This window comes from Geotrypetes seraphini, chromosome 8 (genome assembly GCF_902459505.1).
Source record: "Geotrypetes seraphini chromosome 8, aGeoSer1.1, whole genome shotgun sequence".
Lineage (NCBI taxonomy): Eukaryota > Metazoa > Chordata > Amphibia > Gymnophiona > Dermophiidae > Geotrypetes > Geotrypetes seraphini.
In genome coordinates, this window is record NC_047091.1 from 132,440,136 (window position 1) to 132,460,113 (window position 19,978).

A 19,978-nucleotide genomic window follows, 5' to 3' on the forward strand; every position below is an offset into this window, starting at 1 on the left:
GACTATATAAAAAATACAGCCACACCTCATGCGACTTGAACAACTGCCCATCGTATCTACTCACAAATGCCTCCCCTAAATTCAAAACCAGCCTCATGCAGTGGATACAAAGCACTCTCATAGAAGGCCAATTCCCACAAGATCTAGGAGAGATCATAATCACACCCATACTGAAAGACCAAAAAGGTCCTGTAGACACACCTACCAACTACAGACCGATCGCTTCGATCCCACTCTATGTCAAGCTGATTGAAGGACTTGTGGCTCAATACCTCTCTAACTACCTAGCTGACCACAATATACTTCACTCATCCCAATCAGGATTTAGATCTTACCACAGCACGGAAACTCTACTAGCAACACTACTGGACATAGCCCGACAACACCTCAGTAAAGGTCACAGGATCCTAATTATCCAACTAGATCTTTCCGCAGCCTTTGATCTAGTTGATCATACCATACTACTCCAGATACTTGATGCAATAGGGATCTCAGGGGTGGTGTACAACTGGTTCCAAGGATACCTTAAAACAAGAACTTACAGAGTTAAGATAAATGATACGAAATCCAACACATGGTCTAATCCATGTGGAGTCCCTCAGGGTTCTCCACTTTCACCCATTCTATTCAACCTCTACATCTCTTCCCTTGGTACCACTCTAGACAACCTAAATGTAACATCCTTCAGTTACGCAGACGACATAACTATCCTCCTCCCCTTCGAAACCCAAGACAACTCCGCAACTGGACACTTGGAAACAATACTGGACGAAGTAGAAAAATGGATGACAAACCACAAATTAAAACTAAACTCGGACAAAACCAAATTCTTAATGCTTGAAACGGACAAAATCCCATCCATAACAGACCTGGAAATTAAAACTACCAAATACCCAATCCAGACCTCCCTCAAAATCCTGGGAGTGCTGATAGATAGATGCTGCACTATGCAGACTCAAATCAACAAAACTACCCAAAAAGCATTCTTCACAATGCGCAACTTACGAAAAATAAGGAAATTCTTCGACAAAGAACACTACAGGATCATTGTTCAATCCCTGGTACTAGGACTTGTGGACTACTGCAACATCCTATATCTACCATGTCCTACAAAAATGATCAAAAAACTACAGACCATTCAGAACACGGCTCTCAGACTAATCTATTCCCTCGGAAAATATGACCACATAACTAACGCCTACCTAGACTCACATTGGCTACCGATTAGAGCCAGAATCCAATTCAAACTATACTGTCTAATCTTCAAAGTACTCAACGGTACAGCACCTGCCTATCTAATCGATCGCCTACACCGTAACCTTCCACCCAGAATAAGAAGAACACTGACACCATTCTCATACCCACCACTCAACGGCACTCATCATAAAAAGCTTTACGATAACCTCATAGCAACGCATGCAGCAAAACTCGAACCCTCCATAACCAGATTGTTAACCTCAACATCTGACTTCAAAGCATTCCGCAAAGAAATCAAAACGCTACTTTTCAAAAAGCATATTCAAAACACCTAATCTCCTCTTCCACATACACCGACCAGGTTTACCCACTCCCTGACACCATATCCTCAACCGACCAAAAAAAACAAAACCTAATTCATCCTACCGATTCATATTACCTACCAATGCCTGGAAAAAGATTTGATATGTAATGTAATATAACTGCTTTCATCCAATGTTACCAAGTCTATACTCATTCTGTTACTATGTCTTACCCTAAATGTCACGTACCCTCCTGGAAATGTCCAGCTTCTTCTTATGTAATCCGCTTTGAACCGCAAGGTACAAGCGGAATAGAAATCACTAATGTAATGTAATGTATAGTCTGGGGTCATAATTAGTAGATTGGAGATTTGGTTGTCAAGTTTTGCTGCTTGTGTGGCTAGGAGGCCATCATATAGTTTTTTTCCGTTTGACTTCTTTGATTGGAGGGTGCGTGAATGGAGTGTGGGTTTTCCTATGTCTAGTTGATGTAGTTTGGATGAGGCGGTTGTTCAGGTAGGTTGGGCTGTCACCATTTATGGTTTTAAATAGTAGACAGTAGAATTTGAATAGTATTCTTGCCGGAATTAGAAGCCAGTGTGAGTTGAGGTATGCCTCTGTGATGTGGTCGTGTTTCCTCAATGAATAGATAAGTCTGTGTTTTGGATTTTTGTAGTTGTTTTATCATTGTTGCTGGGCAGGGGAGGTAGAGAATGTTGCAATAGTCTAAAAGACCTAGTACTAGGGATTGTACTAAGAGCTGGAATTGTGTTCTATTGTTTGCTAATAATATATATTGCTGTATAGTTTATCTACCTGTCCTGCTGTTTATTCTCAACAACCTGTTTAAAACAAATTGACAGTAATAAGAGTTGGGGGCGGAAGACCAACAACTCCTAATTCTGAAATCAGCATTTGCACTGTGGGGGAGGTGTGGGTGGGGGACAACGGTTTACTGAGTTAACATAAAAATGGTGATACTTATTATGCCAGTGTGTGTAATATCAAAGATATATTCTTCTTTGCATTGGCATTTATAGTTTGTAATGTTGCTGTCTTTCTTCTTAATCATTAATAAAAATTTTGTACAATTAAATGACTTGCACTTGTATATCTGTACTCTTCTCATCACTAAATTTTCAGATTTACACTGATCATCTTGATAGTGTTTTTACGTGTTACACTATGAACAGCACTAACCTGTTTGGACAAACACAGATGTCATGCATGTAGAATTTAATGGCCTTGGATTGTTCTTTATTCTTAAAATGATAGTCAGCAAGAAGGTAATATAACTCATTCAGCACTGCAGGCGAGGCATCTGCACCATCGGGGAGTGATGGTACCTGAGAGGAGAAGGTGTGAAAAATGCTTTGTAATAGCACTCAGCAGTGGTAGAGAGTTCAGACAATCTGGACAGCGCTGTGCATCATCAGACTATGTGGTAATGCCAGCTCCAATCAACTTAGCAATGCATTCACTGGAAACTCTATGGGAGAATCTCTCTGCTTAGAAGAAACATTAGTGACAGAACTCATGACTTGTCACTATGATGCCTAGCGAAGAGCAGACAAATAAATAAAATTCATTTTCAGTCCTCCCCCCACAAATACCTACAACTGATATCCCAACTACAGATGCAGTGAAAATTGCTGGCCTGCCTTGGTATGTGTACAGGTATGTCTCCACAGAAACTTATTTTTCCCTCATTCTAACACTAGATCTAAAGCACTTGTACTATGCATTCTGTACACAAAATAAGATACTGAGAAATGCTGGTAGGCAGTGTAATATGAAATAAGTAGTGCTATAAAGAAGAGTTCCCAGACACACACATTTCAGAACTAACAAAGACAAAATCCAAAGAGGCCACAAGTGAAGTATCTGCAAAGCAGCATATCGCCTCTCATTTCAAGAGGTTTTTTTGGACGCTGCACCCCAGAGCAGATCTGAGCATCGTTACCTTGCTTGATGTTCCCTCAATATAGGATGAGACGCTCTCTATGCTCTGCATGGGTTTATCTGTCCGGGGCACAATGGTAGCAATTTTCTTGAGAAAGTTGGCCAGGTCAGCTGACACTGTGCTGGTCTTATAACTGTCAAATTCTGGAAGGGTCTTTGGCTTGAAATAGTCAAACATGAACAAGGCATCAGCCCACATCAGCTCCACCTAAAAACCAGAATGATATTAAATTTATATATTATGAACTCTTTAGACCTCCTGCAATGCAATCTACAGCATGTATACAGAGGATTGCCACACGCCTATTACAAGATATCAACTAATGCACGTACATACTGTCAAACTTCATATGTGACAAAAGAATCCAAAAGCTTAATAAAAGATGAAAAAGTATTCAAAGTTATACACAAAAAGGGAAAAAACTAGGAACAAGCATCAACGTCCAACCCTTAGTACTCTAATTTTTCTAGTTACCAAACATTATCTAAAACCCATAATTCTCCCTTAAAATTTTATCTCATCGTTTAATCTATTACTTCAAAGTTGAAATGTAATTCTTGTTTTAGTTTGGATGTAATCCGCCTTGAACTGCAAGGTAATGGTGGAATAGAAATCACTACTGTAATGTAATGTGAAGTAAGCAGCATCTCTTATTTGCTCAAAAGATTTAATAGCCCTTTTTGGCTACCTGCTGTACTGAGTGCTCTTCTAAGTAGCGAGCTTTACTCTTCTTGCTGGGAAAGCTGTACAGACAATAGAAACATTGCTCAAGAACAATTTCCAGCTCTTCTTTGTAAGGATGAGTGTCTTCTGATTTAGAGGCTGCCAACTCCTTCTGTAATACGCGTACCTAAGAGAAACATATACACACACATCATTCACAAAATATAGAGCTCAGAAGATATAAAGACAACCGTGATCAGGTAAGGGACACAAGGAATTATATACCCAGCAGAGGAGCCAAGGTATCATAAATCCATCATTACACTTTGAGCCTGCTACCACACAGCAGTTACATTTGCGAAAACTATCTTCTACATTAAATGGAAAGGTACTGAGGTTCAAGTTCAAAATTTACCTGAACCATGATGGATCTGTGGATGCTACATGAGAATTTCAACTCATGCTAACCCACAGCTTTCATTTTTTTAAGATTCTTTATTAATTTTTAAAACTTCAATTGTGCACAAAAGATGATGCATTTACATAATATATTATCATTACAGCACAATATACTTAATAGAATACAAACAAGACTTATTTTCTTCCACCCACTTCCTATTAACCAACATCTCATAAAAATATTCATAATCAACCCTTCTATACTTCTTAACAAATGCCAAATATACCCCCTTCCCTCTCCCCGGATATGCATGTTTTCCTCAGTTATAAAAATAAATCAATTTTTACAATATTTAGTTAATGGTTCCCAAACTTCCATAAATTTTTTATAATATCCCTTCTGAATGGCCATAAACTTTTCCATTTTAAAGATATAACATAGGGATTCCCACCAGAATGAATAATTTAATCTGTCCAAATTTTTCCAGTTCTTTAAGATAAAGGTGCAGTGTGACATTTATCTATGGAAGTTAACAATTTTTTTTTTGCTTTTGCCATGCTGCTGTACTTTATCATATACATATATATTTTTTATCTCTCTTTAGGACCAATTCAACATCTCTGACCAAACTATGACACCAATCACAAAATCAGATTCCCATCAGATTGTTAATATGCTTGCAACCTAAAGAATATAAAACTACTCAGGATTTCAGCATTATAACTCTCCTTCACCAATCTGTGTATAAGCAGTTATGGCACAAGACTGCTTGAAAAAATATTATATTCAACCTTAAAAAAAATGCCCTGTAAGAAACCCCCCCCCACATACAAAAAACTATTGTTTTCAATCAAGCCTACAAACTTCAAAGCTAAACAAAAATGTACAAAAAAAGGAAAAAAAAAAATCTACAAGAAAATAAGTTTAACATATGAAGTTCTCTCTCCCATACACTTGACAGCTGTGCATGGTCAAATACAAAACAACATTGTTCATTGGTGGCAGAGGTGGGCCACGTCCCAGTCAGGTTTTCAAGATTTCCACAATGGTGTATGAGATTTATTTGCATATAATGGAAGCAGTATGTGCAAATCAATCTCATGCATATCATTGTGAAAATCTTGAAAACCCAACTGGATTGTGGCCTCTGAGGACTGTGGTTGCCCACCTCCATCTTATAGTATACTCACATAGAATTTGAGAAGGGCACCTTCTGAGTTGCAGCACCAGGACCTCCTGCCCAGATATTCATGGGCTGTGTTCAGCAACATAAGGGAAGAGGGCAGCATAGGCGTGTCAGGACCCACTACAAGAAATGAATAAAGAGCTAGGCATTTGTATGCAGAGATGGAAAAGAGAAACAGGGACAGAAGGGAACCATGGAACCCCAGAAACAAAGCTGGCAACAAATGGCTTGACCAAAAACAGACTGCGCTTAGCACTTTAACAAAGTAAGTATCTAAAACCAGGGGGAGGGGACTCACCAGTGTCAATCCTGAGGCAAATATCAGTCAGTGAATCTTTATATTTGTGTCAAAACCAGTACATTCTAGGAATGCATGTAACAAAACTTGCCCAGGACCAAGGAAGAACACAGACATATTCTGAAGCCCTGTTATATAGCCCACTGCTCAAAGTAACATTGGACAGAGAATGAGGGTTTGTCTCACCTGCTTCCCCATCACTATGGAGCCGCTGCTGACAAAGAGAATGGAAGGTGTCCTCTTCATGCTGAATGACCCTATGTAAGATGATCCAAGGAAGCACAGAGGACACAGAGGGCTCCTTGGCGTCTTCCTGGATTGCCATACTGCAGTCAATTATCTGCCATACAAAGATCAGCATATTTGTTACAAAAGCAAGGTAAAAACATGCAAAACATGACTGCTAGAAGGGAGTTAAATCTGCATTCTTGGATCATTAGAAGAGAATAGTAGTAGCATTGGTGAATTACCTGTATGAGGTTGTTGGTGAGACGGATTAAGCTTGGTGTAGCGTTTGACTCTTTTAAAATGTCACTGTTTGCAGACAGAGAACAATCAATGCCGGTGAGGAGCTGCGTTACTGTAGCAACCCATTCCTCCTTTGCCACAGCTGCTGTCAGGTTCATCATTTGCTGAACAGCTTCATTTAAGGCCACTTCAGAGCACTCAAAACACTGCTTGTAATCCTTCAACTTCAACAAAGAATCCTGGGAAATAGGAACAGAATATATGTGTATTTGTGTGTGTATATACAAACAACTCACAGTGCTCTCATATAGTGCAAGAGCCAGACACAATAGGAAGCTACAGACAAGCTGTCCATGAAACTTGAACAGTAATGGTAATTCAGATTTCAATACTTGTATCCTAACCTGTAAGAGCAGCAGTTGTGCTGGTCTCTCTGGAATGGATGTCACAAACTCCAGATGTTTAGCACGACCATAAACACCAATGCACAAGGTTGGACATAGCAGGCTGACCACAGCTTTATAATCTCCAGTATCATGAAGCCGCTGAATCTCTTCCAATGACTGGCAGCGCTCCAGAGACTTCAAGTTCTTCTCAATCTGTAAGATACATAACATGCAGTCAAACCTATGGTTCCTGTCCTCATCTCATCACTTCTAGACACTAACAGCAACCAGCCAAGCTCATCCTGAGTGCTATGTGTCTAAATGTTTCCTGTTCCATTCCCTGCCTCCCTTAAACACTAAGGGGCTCATAATTATCGAAAGAGAAAAACGTTCAAAAATCAGCCTAAGTCGGCACTTGGATGAACATTTCTCAAAAACGTCCAAGTGCCAATAATAAAACCGGCTTTTGGATGTATTTCTAAACGACCTTCATAGTGCCGCTCAACGTCCACAGCTAAACAGGACATTTCGGGAGGCGTGTCGAGGGCGGAGTTGGGCGGGACATGGCCAGCTTAGACTTAGTTGTACAGCATGTATACCGAAAGTTAACAACAGAGCCTAGACGGAACTTGGACTTTGTGACTTAGACCATGTAAAACATGGTCTAAGTCACAAAAACCCACCTAAACTCACCAGATAAGCACTTCAAACACATGACACAGACCCCCACGCACTACCCCAGTGATCACCAACCCCCCACCACCCCCATAAAAAATATATTCACAACTTTAAATTTCAACCTCATCACCTGGCCGCCTGGCATAGAAAGCCTGGTCATCTAGCCCAGAGGCGGCTTAAGTCATCTTGGGAGTGGAGAGGAGGACCCATGCCCATGAGCCCCTGTAATCACTGCATTGATACTGAAACATGTACACTCCCTTATACACCCCCAAAACCCTTTTGTACTGGCATATAAGTGGCTCCTGCAGCCATGAGGGCTATTGGGGTGGTAGATAAGTGGTCTAGGGGATTCTGGAGGTGGTTTGTGGGCTCACCTTCACCTATAAGAGAGCTGTAGTGAGGAGAAATCATGGCACTCTTTTTATGAAGTTCACAGCAGTGCCCTGTAAGGTACCCCACTATTTAGGTGCCATGTCTGGGTGTTCAGTCCATCACTTTGCAGACCCCTCCCACTTCCAACAGGACTTGTTCTAGGCATATTTGGACTTGGACGGAAAATGTGGTATAAGATGGATGATTTAGCGGCTTGGACGATCTGATCGGCAGGACGTATAATAGACGATTTTCAAAAGTAAACAAAAGTTGGACGTTTCTTTCAAAAATGTATCTAGGCTCTTTTTAACTTGGATGACTTGCGAGATGGACGTAAACAGACTAGATGTCCCTTTCGATTATGCCCTCCACATAGATAAGTGGAGAGAGATACCATCACACTATTTTAAATAAAAAGGACATGATGGACAAAAATCAGATCTAAATAAGGAGAAATTAGGTCCTTACCTGCTAATTTCTTTCTTTTAGTCCCTCCAGACCAGCACAGAAATGGATGGGACGTACCAAAGTAGTACCATCATGGGTGGGACCCCCGGGGGCCACCACTAGAACGGTTTATCGAACACTGCATCCTGATGTGGTTTGAACCACAACATGATAGTGCTGCACAAAAGAATGGAGAAGAATACCAAACTGCAGCGTTTACAGATCTCCACCAGAGGAACAAGATAAGACTCTGCCCAAGAAGCAGCCTGACCCCGAGTGGAAAGAGCTTTGAGAAAATTCCGGAACATGCTTCTTTAAAGAAGGTACGCCGAAGCGATAGCCTCCTTGATCCATTGCACAATGGTAGCCTTGGAAGCACCGTCCCCCTTACGAGGACCTGCTAAAAGTATAAAAAGATGATCCAACTTACGGAACTCCTGGGTCCGCTGAACATAAGAACAAAGGACCCTTCGGGCATCTAATTTGTGCAACTTTCTCTGCTCCAAAGAGCCCTCTCAACTACCCAAGACCAGGAGGACCACGGACTGGTTGGCAGGAAAAGGTGAAACCACCTTCAGCAGAAAGGAGGGAACCGGCTGTAACACGACTAGCTCCTGAGAGAACTCCAGGAAAGGTGGCCTACAAGAGAAAGCCTGCAGTTCAGACACATGTCTCGTGGAAGTAACGGCCACCAGTAAGACCGCCTTAAGAGTAAGGTCCTTCAAACGGAGGACGAACGAGCACAGAAAGAACCAGATTGAGGTCCCTGGCAAGAACCGATGGACTAATAGACAGTCGGAACTAATCATAGCCTGAGAAGAGGCAAACCACTGATCATGCCGGAGACCGTGAAAGGAAGACAAGGCAGCAATCTGCACATGAAGAGAGGACCAGGCGAGGCTGTGCTCCAGGCCATCCTACAGAAAACTCTAAGATGTGAGACAAAGCAGGGTGGAGGGGCTCAACCCCCCACGCGGAGCACCACTCCTCAAAAAAGACGCCAAACTTGAACATAAGCCCGAGAGGTCAAAAATCTCAGAGACTCAAAGAGTGGAGATCACCTTATCTGAATATCCCTTCTTCTTTAGGCGAGCCCTTTCAAGAGCCAAGCCGTAAGACAAAAGGGACCCGGATCAAACATTTGAATGGTACCCCGAGACAGAGATTCGGGCTAGAGAATGACACAAGGAAAAAATTTGTCCCTATCTCCATCAGCTCAGTTCCTGTCCCCGCCCAGTCCCCGCAAACCATCTGATCCCATCCACACAAGCCTCAAATAGTTTTATACTGAACTTATTTTATTAAAGTATAAAAAGAAACAATAATCTGTACAATTGTTATTTTATAAATCTATGTTCTGGCTGCTGAACTAGAGAAAGAGATTTTCAGCTGGCAGGACTTTGTTTATAAATGTTTATCAACACAATTAATATATTACTTTATCCTAAAGCAAAAAAAGAAAATAAATAGAAATTTTTTTTCTACCTTTGTTGTCTGGTTTCTGCTTCTTCCATATGCTCTGTTACTGTGCCTCTCCCTTCCATCTCTCCCTCCCCCCCAATTGGTCTGGCACCCATCTTCTTCCCTCCGCTCCCCCCTAATCTAGCATCTCTCTCTCCCCATTTCCCTTCAGCATCTTCTCTCCACTCTCTCTTCCCCAGTTCCCTTCAGCGTCTTCTCCCCTCTCTCTTCCCCAGTTCCCTTCAGCGTCTTCTCCCCTCTCTCTTCCCCAGTTCCCTTCAGAGTCTTTTCCCCTCTCTATCTTCCCCTTCTCCATCCCCCTTCAGCATACTTCGCACGGTCCAGCAGCCCCCTCCCTCCCACCATCCAGGCATCTCCCCTTCCTCTTACCTTCGTGGCGATTTCTAATTGTCTTTCCGTAAGCAGCCAGAGCCTTGAAGTCACGTGTGGCTGCTGGAAAGTTCTCCTCTGACACAACTTCCTGCATGTAGAAAGACAATTAGAAATTGCCATTAAGGTAAGGGGAAGGAAGGGAGATGCCTGGATGGATGGCGGCGATCATTAGTAAGGAGGGGGCTGCTGGACCACGCGATCAGTGACCGTGCGCGCTCCCTCATTTAACTGCAGAGACAAAGTCATTTACCACTCTATGGTGCAGTGAATGGCCTTGTCCTCGTACCCATGGTGACCTTTTTTTTTGCACCATTTTCGGTGGGTAACAACCACCGTGTCATTCTCTAATTTGAGCAACAGGGGAAATGGAAGAGGATCTGCCACAAGCAGATGAACCAGAACTGCGTACCACGGGTGTCTGGGCCAATCCAGAGCCACCAGGATCATGTAGCCTGCATGTCGGGCAATCCGAAGAAGAACTCTGCTCACTAGAAGCCATGGTGGAAAAACATATAGCAGGCCTGTCTGACTTCTCTCGATGGAGCCCTATCTGCCTCTCAACGGAGGCCTTTCTGCCTCTTCCGATTCGGGCCTCCCATCCATGATTCCTTCGCTTGCGATCTTGGAAGAGCATTATCAATTTTGTGCACTTCCCTTTGGTCTGATCATGGCGCCGTGGACCTTAACCAAGATTCTTGTGGTGGCGGCGGTGACGACCTTGTGCATGGAGGGCATTCTGGTACACTCCTATCTGGATGACTGGTTGATTCATGGAAAGTCATTTTCAGGAGAGCTCCTGGGTTACGACTAGAGAGTTGCGCGGGGACAGAAATCCCACCCGTCCCCGCCAAAGTCCCACCCGTCCCTGTGAGGACTCCCACCCGTCCCCGCGAGGAATCCCTCCGTCCCCACCCGTCCCCGTGAGGAATCCCCTCCGTCCCCGCCCGTCCCCGCGAGGAATCCCCTACGTCCCCGCCCGTCCCTATAAACTACAGAAATAGTTATTTCATTTAATTATGCTACTGAATTAAAGGCTCTGGTAGAAACCCATTTAAAAATAAGCAAAAAGACTTTATTAATTTGGAAATATTAATTGGGAAGAATACATACTTTGTAAACGGGTTTCTACCAGAGCCTCTAATGTTTATAAATTTTTATCAACACAACTAATATACTACTTTATCCTTAAGCAAAAAAAAAAAAGAAAAAATAATTTTCCTACCTTTATTGCCTGGTTTCTGCTTTCTTCATGTTCTCATTCAATTCCTTCCATCCACTGCCTCTCTTCTCTCTGTGTCTTCCATTTGCTCTGTTACTGTGCCTCTCCCTTTCTCCCCCCTCCCAAATTGGTCTGGCACCCATCTTTTTCCCTCCGCTCCCCCCATAGTCTGGCACCTCTGTCTTCTTCCCTGCCAGCGTCTTCTTCCCATTCCCTCTTCCCCATTTCCTTTCAGTGTCCTTCTCCCCCACCATCTTCCCCATGTCCTGTCAGGCAGCATCCTTCTCCCCCCTCTGCCTTCCCCATGTCCTTTCAGCGTCCTTCTCCCTCATCTGTCTTCCCCATGTCCTTTCAGCGGCCTTCTCCCCCCTCTGTCTTCCCCATGTCCTTTCAGCGGCCTTCTCCACCCCTGTTTTCCCCATGTCCTTTCAGTGGCATTCTCCACCCCTTTGTCTTCCCCAGTGCTTTCAGGGTCCTTCCCCCCCTCCTCCCGTTTACCCCATGTCCTTTCAGCGTTCTTTTCCACCCCTTTGTCTTCCCCAGTGCTTTCAGCGGCCTTCTCCCCCCTTAAGCGTCTTTTCTTCTCCACTCCACCTTTCCTCCCTCCCTGCCTCCACCTTTGTGGCGCTTTTGCACCCGACCGACAACAGAACAGGCCCAGTCGAACAAATCTCCCTGTCCTGTAGCCGCGAATCTAAATTACCTTCTTACAGCAGCTGGAGTAGTGAAGCTGCTGTAAGAGGTAATTTAGATTCGCGGCTACAGGGCAGGGAGATTTGTCGGCCGGGCCTGTTGTCGGTCGATCGGGGGACCTGACCGGCTGTGCACATTCTCCGGGGCGGAACGCCCCCTCCTCCCTCTTTCGTACGCCATTGCCTTCTCCCTACCTGCACTGCCGCACACAGCCGACCGGAAGTCTTCCTGATGTCAGCGCTGACGTCGGAGGAAGGGAGGGCTTTGCTTAAGCCCTCCCTCCGACGTCAGCGCTGACATCAGGAAGATTTCCATTCGGCTGTGTGCTGCGACAGGGCAGGTAAGGAGAAGGAGACTACCCTCGCGGCTCGAGTGCACTGCGATCCAACCCCGCAGGAACCCCGCGACCCTCGGAGGCGTCCCCACGGGATCCCCGTGACCCTAGGGGGCGTCCCCACAGGATCCCCGTGACCCTAGGGGGCGTCCCCACGGGATCCCCGTGACCCAAAGGGGGAACCCGCGGGATCCCCGTGGGTCCCGCGGGATTCCCATCATCCCCGTTCCCGTGCAGCTCTCTAGTTACGACTTGGGTTGTGGAGTTTCTGCAGTCCTTGGGCTGGGTGGTCAACTTATCTAAGAGCCGTATGACTCCATCTCAGCGCTTGGAGAATCTCAGCATTCTGTTCGTCACTAGTTTAGGGAGAGTGTTCCTTCCAGAAGCTAGGGTTTTCAAATTGCAGTTACAGATTCGCTCCCTGATGGTTTGTCGCTGCCCTCAGGCACAAGATTTTGGGGTCGATGGTGGCCTTCCTGGAAGTGGTCAAGTGGGCTCAGGCTCACATGCGCCCTCTTCAGTATGCGCTTCTTTGGCGGTGGTCATGGTGGCTATGGTCTTCCTTTCTGATTCAGGAAGTGAGCCTAGATCAGCCCCAGTGGACAGTGTTTCCTACGGATGCCTGTCTCCTCAGCTCAATGTCTCGGTCGCTCAGCTCAGGGCAGCTGGTCACCAGTGAAGGCGTCCAGATCGCTCAATGTTCTGGAGACCAGAGCCATTCAGCTAGCATTGGTAGAATTCCAGTCCTTGCAAGTCAGTTCGAGTTCTCTCAGACAATGCCACAGCGGTGGCCTATGTCAATCATCAGGGGGCACCAAGAGAGACCTCCCTCCTCATGAAATGGGCAGAGGCTCATCTTCTGGACTTCTCGGCCTCCCACATGGTTGGAGTGGATATTGTCCAGGCGGACTTTCTCAGTCATCATGTTTTGGTTCCTGGTAGGGAGAATGAGAGGGCACTCTTTAAAGCTGAAAGGGGATAGATTCCGTACAAGCGTAAGGAAGTTCTTCTTCATCCAGAGAGTGGAAGACAACTGGAACGCTCTTCCGTAGTCTGTTATAGGGGAAAACACCCCTCCAGGGATTCAAGACAAAGTTGGACAGGTTCCTGCTAAACTGGAACATATGCAGGTGAGGCTGGACTCATTTAGAGCACTGGTCTTTGAGCTAAGGGCCGCCACATGAGCGGAGTGCTGGGCATGATGGACCACTGGTCTGACCCAGCAGCGTCAATTCTTATGTTAGTGAGGAAGCAGAAGGATTGCGAAGACCTGCAATGTGACATAAACACACTCGAGAAATGGGCCGTGATATGGCAAATGATGTTTAACGTGGATAAAGGTAAGGTGATGCATGTCAGTAAGAAAAATCTTATACATGAATACAGGATGTCCGGTGCAGTACTTGGAGAGATCCCACAGGAAAGAGACTTGGGAGTACTGGTCGACAAGTCAATGAAGCTGTCTGCACAATGTGCGGTGGCGGCTAAAAGGGCGAAGAGAATGCTAGGAATGATTAAGAAGGGGATCACAAACAGATCAGAGAAGGTTATCATGCCGCTGTACCGGGCCATGGTACACCCCCACCTGAATACTGCGTCCAGCACTGGTCGCCATACATGAAGGACACGGTACTACACGAGAGGGTCCAGAGAAGAGTGACTAAAATGGTTAAGGGACTGGAGGAGTTGCCATACCGTGAGAGATGAGAGAAACTGGGCCTCTTCTCCCTTGAAAAGAGGAGACTGAGAGGGGACATGATTGAAACATTCAAGATAATGAAGGGAATAGACTTAGTAGATAAAGACAGGTTGTTCACCCTCTCCAAGGTAGAGAGAACAAGAGGGCACTCTCTAAAGTTAAAAAGGGGATAGATTCCGTACAAACGTAAGGAAGTTCTTCTTCATCCAGAGAGTGGTAGAAAACTGGAAAGCTCTTCTGGAGGCTGTTATTGGGGAAAACACCCTCCAGGGATTCAAGAGAAAGTTAGATAAGTTCCTGCTGAATCAGAACGTACGCAGGTAAGGCTAGACTCAGGGCATTGGTCTTTGACTTAAGGGCCGCCACGGGAGCGGACTGCTGGGCATGATGGACCACTGATCTGACCCAGCAGCGGCAATTCTTATGTTCTTAAGTGGTGTCTCGGGCTGGAAGCCTTCAAGTTGATTGTTCAGTCCTGGGGTCAGCCGATAATGGACCTTATGGCCACGAGTGTCAACATCAAAGCACCGAGGGACTTCAGTCGGCGCAGGGATTGTCAGGCTGATTAGTGGGCTGAATATTTATTTTTCTATCCCATCCTCCCCAAAGAGCTCAGAATGAGTTACAGGCTAACATAATATACAGTTAGGTTACAATTTGCCATAGTTGCAGTCCCAACTAGACACATATTAGCAATCTAATATCAATATACATAAAGACAGACAGAAGTCACAATTTACAGATTAAATTTGTCATAATTACAGTGTAAGATTTTTCAATACAAGTTTTTATCCTAATTTACTTATTTAAAAATTTATTACTCTCAACCATTCAACAATTCTGAGCGGGTTACAATCAAACATGCATAATTAAAACAGTATTACAAACAACAATGATAAATAAAAACAAATCATCTCACAACTATATCAAAGCAATAAAATTCTTCCTCAGTCATTTACCAGTATACATTATTTAGAAAAAAGCAAAATATTAACTATTTTCTTAAATGATTCCTAGCTCTGACATTTACCAAAATGCATTTATGAAAAAGCAGAATTTCAACCATTCCTAAATTGAAGTAAACTGGTAGCAGTCCTTATCTCCAATGGTAAAGTATTCCACAGTATTACACCCTGCACAGTCAATAAAGCATACCGAATGCCTACTAACATTATCTGTTTCATAGATAGAACCTAAAGGCAGATAATACTGAGGATCTTGTATCAGTATACATTTCTTTGTAATCTATCAGTCGTAGGCAGGGGGAGTTAGGTGAAGAGGAATGTTTTTATTGCTTTCTAAAAAGCTGAGGAGCCCTTCAAGGGATCAAATCGGGGGGGGGGGGGGGGGGGAGGGGCAGTTGATTCCAGTGGCTTGGTATGAAGTGGGAGTAGGAACACCGTTTTGTGACCTGGGGGCATTTGAAAGCGTATTTCATTCTGGAAGCGGAGGGACCTGTTAGGCACATACGGAGGAAGCTTGGTCCTCATGTAGCCTGGCGCCATGTCGTGTAAGCATTTGAACGCTAGCATCAGGCCCTTGAAGACACAACATTTGGCTACGGGCAGCTAGTGAGCCGACGATAGAGAAAGGGTCGTAGCCATGGAGGGTTTTTTTTAGAAGTCTGACTGCCGCGTTTTGCACATGCTGGAGATGTTGCCAATAATTAAGTAACTGCCAACTCTGCTTCAGCTCCACTCCGGACAGTGATAAATTCTCTGTGGCATTTTGGCCCCGATTCTATGAATGGCGCCTATAGTGGTAGCCACCATTGAAAATGGCACCTACTGTATGTCAATCAAATTAAGGCATCGTTTATAGAAATGTGTCTAGCGCGACTTAACTCAACTTCAGCATCATCATGTTAGGTACTGGTATATTAGGCCAGGGTTTTACTGGTCTAATTTACCAGCACCAAAATCATTCCATGCCCAAACTCTGTCCCCCTAACCACACCTACTTTTCACAGAAGGTGCACCATGCCAATTTCTGCGCAGAACTTTAATGAATTGTTTTTTTAATCGGCTTTCAATTGCATTTTCAATAATCACGCCATTTAAGCCAATTAAAAGGTAGGTTTTTGTGTGGAAAATTGGCTAGGCGCCACTTTTAGAATTAGGGCCTTTCTGGATACTGTTGCTGAAAGCTATCAAAAGTGCTGATCAGGGCGTTTTATGTTTATTAAAAACTTGCTATGCCACACATTCCAAATATGTGGATTTTTTGTTGTTGTTTGAAACGTATTTAAATGGTTTACAATTATGCTAAACCAATACAGAAAGAGGGAACACCATTGTATAAAAGAACAGAAGAAACTGTCATCCAAATTCAAAATCACACCAAGCCAACATTTAGAGCATGCTGCAGCAACCCAGGCCAATCTCCCAACAGAAGGCTCACTAAGAGAGCAGGGGCTGTCTCCTTTGTGACTCTGTACAGCACTGTGTACATCTGGTAGTGCTCTAGAAATAATTAATAATAGTAACAGCTGATTTGAAAAGCTATAGAGAAGTAATGTGTTTTGAAAAGTGTCTTAAAACAGGGGGTGAAGCTGTTGGCATGGAATAGTGCAGGAAGAGAATTCCAAAGAGAAGGAGCTAGAAAATAAAAAAGCTACATGCTGTGTAGATTCTAGATGGAGCCAGTCTGTGGCCTGAGAGGGCCATGCAATTAGCGTCAAGCAAGCGAAGCGAGTAAGATGATGTGCATGGAACGGTTGAAGTTGAAAAATATAAAGGCTCATCAGAGTTAAAAGCTTTACGATCAAGAATTAAGATCTTAAATGGGATCAGTTATCTGGATAGCAGCTACCCAGATAAGTAACTTTATCTTAAATATCATGCCCAATATTTATTAAACCGTGATTCATTCAAAATTCAGTAAAACTCACAATATACCATCACCTAAGAACATAAGAATAGCCTTACTGGGTCAGACCAATGGTGGCCAATCCAGATCACTAGTACCTGGTCAAAACCTAACTGGCTCCACCGTTCTCGCTTGTTTTGTCTATGTGTGTCTTCTGTCTGTCTTTAGACTGCAAACTTCATGTGTATCTGTAAAGCACTGTATATATACAGTGACACTACAACATCAGTACTGTCACAGAAATAGAGTACGCTGTCCCAATTCCTATCTCTCCCTCCAGCCAAGAAAGCCACAGTGACCATAGTGGACTATGCCGTCTCAATGTCTTAAGTAACCATTCTTACACAGGCTATCCACAAAATATAGTGAGTTCAGTCAGCAGCTTCACAAAAGGATCCTCTAGGCAGTAAAGCAAATGAAGCAAGACTCAGCAAAACATCTTACCTCCTCCACAGAGATAAAGCAATCAATGTGTAAATTGGGAAGCCTGATCAAGAGCCCATTCTCACTGCCAGCCTGGCCCTGGGAGGCTGCAAAGCTCTGCAGCATCTCTGTGCAGATATCATAGTTCTCCAGCGCCTGCTCCATGTCTCCCTGCAAAAGAGCAACAAGCTGAATAGGAAGGGCATAGTCAGGAACAGCAACTCCCAAGCAATCATACTCAAGCCTAGACTGAATAGCACTCAGTAACATGGTGGTGGTAATGGTGGTGGGGGGGTTATACCTAACATTCGCCTACCTGAAGGTAAAATAAATAACATAGATGGTGAAAGGCTTGGACTCAATTCTGACTTGCAATGGAAGTTCCTATCTGAAGGAACTTAAGGATACTGCTGATGAGCTGCTATATCAGAGAGGTCATCTGGGGCCCAATAAGCTGACAGTTAAGTTGTCCCAGGCAAGGGTGAAGATAAGGTGAAAAATAGATGTTCTGATGGACAAAGTCATTCTGAGACATGGCGCTAGGACAGACCTGTGACATGCTGGACATGAGTTTCTCCTCCTTTAATCTGTTTTTGTTCAAATTTTTTTATTTTCATCTTAGATTTCTAAATCAATTTTGGAACACTGAGCAAAAACAGGTTAAGAGGAGATGCTCCCTGCCACTATATATCCTGGTTGGGTACATACTCTGGTGTCTTTTGCCTCGTCTTGGTTTGTCTGTTGGAGGTGTCTTGTCTTGATTGGCCCTGCTGCAATCAGTCCAGAGACCTGGGGGTTTATCTGCCTTGCCTTTGGGCTGGCTCCATGTTGGGTCCCTGCTTCTGCTTCAGTGCATTTGTTCCTGTTTTGAGTCTTGCCCAGTTTTTGTTCCTGTAACGCTGTTCCACGTTTTGTCTGGATTCTTGTCTTGCATGCTTGTTTCATTGGGATTGTCATTTTGGGCACTTGCTGAGGTAAATGCTGTTTTTAACTTGCTCATACTATCTAAGACTAGTGCTGACTAAAAATTGGCCTTTAACATCTAGTCCTACTATTCATCTCTCTCTTCCATCTGAGATAACATGGTATTCTGGCATTCTGATTGGACACCATCAAGTTCACTGCTGGTCATCTCCCGTGTCTCGTGATTACAGAGAAAGCAACAACTTCCATTCTCTTGGAACTTGGCTTTAACATTTTTAATCTTCACTACATGTACTGCCAATAACACCTATAGATGTCCCTCCATCCAACAAAAAAGAAGGGCAGCCTCCTTCACAATTGCAATACTCTTCGCTCCTACTTGTTGCCTGATATACGCAACTGCCATGGTATTGCCCAGAAAATCCAGGTTTAGCAGTACTTGGTGCAGTTACCATTAACTGGAATAACTACATGTCCAGGAAAAAAAGTGAATTAATTCATGGATCACCACCCCCTCCCCCAAAGTTGTTCAAATGTGATGCAAGACATTATTTTGAAGTTTTCTCCTCAGGTATGAATCCTGAGCAAAATGGATACATGACCACTCTGGGACTAACCTGCAGAGCAAGGAATCGAGCCTTCAGCCAGTACACTCGCACCACAAACTCCAGCCAGCCCTCTTCAAATAGATCCCGCTGCGATGTTGTGAAGCACAACTGCAAGAGGTCGCCAAGGAAATGAGTCCCTGGAAAATCAGGCCCAAAGCGCCCCAACACAGACCCTGCAGGGCAAGGCCGAGGAGAAACTGTAGAGAAACAGAAATAGCAATGCAAGATACAACTGAGGAGAAGCCATAGAAATTTAGGGACATTTGAGCCTGACCCCAAGTTCAGGTGCCAGCAACTCTTCCCCATATGCTACTTGAGAAAGGCCAAAACAGTGGAACCCTCTTCAAGGATTCTCAACCCAATTTTTGGGTTTTCAGGATATCCACAATGAATATACATGAGATCAATTGGCATGAACTGTCTCTTATGTGCAAACTGATCTCATACGTATTTATTGCTGATGTCCTGAAAATCTCATAACTGGTTGAGTATGTACCGAGGACTTGAGTTAACAATCTCTGTCCTAATGTGAACACCCCTGAACTTCTAATTATGTAACCATTGGGGGAGGGGTGGGGGGGAAAGCCTGCTGGTTGTTAGGCACACAACAGAAGAACTTTCATCACCTTAAAGCTTTTCATCTCATTCCTATACTAGTGCTCTTCTCTTCAAATGCATTCCCAGCTTTTATTTTTTAGTGTCTCCACCAGATCAATCCAGATACTTGTGAGTTATGGCTGTCTGCTGGTTGATAGGCATAATCCACAAGTATCTGGACTGGTCAAATGGGGCCAAAGGAAAAAATTAGCAGGTAAGCCATAATTTTCCCTGTCTCCTTATCTAAAAGTTATTTTAGTCATTTGAAAAATGAGCCTGTACCTATCAAACTGCACTTACCAAATCAATCAACTGTGCAGATTGGGTAAGACAAAAGTATTTTGTGCCATCATTTGCTATGTTACTACTGCATTCTGATAACCTGGTTATTACATT

At 43.9% G+C, this 19,978-nt stretch overlaps 1 protein-coding gene across 6 annotated transcripts in view; it reads right to left on the reverse strand.

Annotated features, from left to right (window-relative positions):
• CABIN1 (calcineurin binding protein 1) overlaps positions 1–19,978 on the reverse strand; it is a 223,083-nt gene that overhangs the window by 137,190 nt on the left and 65,915 nt on the right. For all 6 annotated transcript variants that reach the window (XM_033954800.1, XM_033954802.1, XM_033954803.1 and 3 more), the window contains exons 14-22: positions 18,995–19,182; positions 17,475–17,624; positions 6,882–7,076; positions 6,480–6,716; positions 6,196–6,349; positions 5,716–5,831; positions 4,151–4,312; positions 3,463–3,669; positions 2,700–2,845 (exon numbers count right to left, since the gene is read on the reverse strand). In XM_033954800.1, the coding sequence (XP_033810691.1) occupies positions 2,700–2,845; positions 3,463–3,669; positions 4,151–4,312; positions 5,716–5,831; positions 6,196–6,349; positions 6,480–6,716; positions 6,882–7,076; positions 17,475–17,624; positions 18,995–19,182 (1,555 nt within the window). The remainder of the gene's footprint in view (positions 1–2,699; positions 2,846–3,462; positions 3,670–4,150; positions 4,313–5,715; positions 5,832–6,195; positions 6,350–6,479; positions 6,717–6,881; positions 7,077–17,474; positions 17,625–18,994; positions 19,183–19,978) is intronic.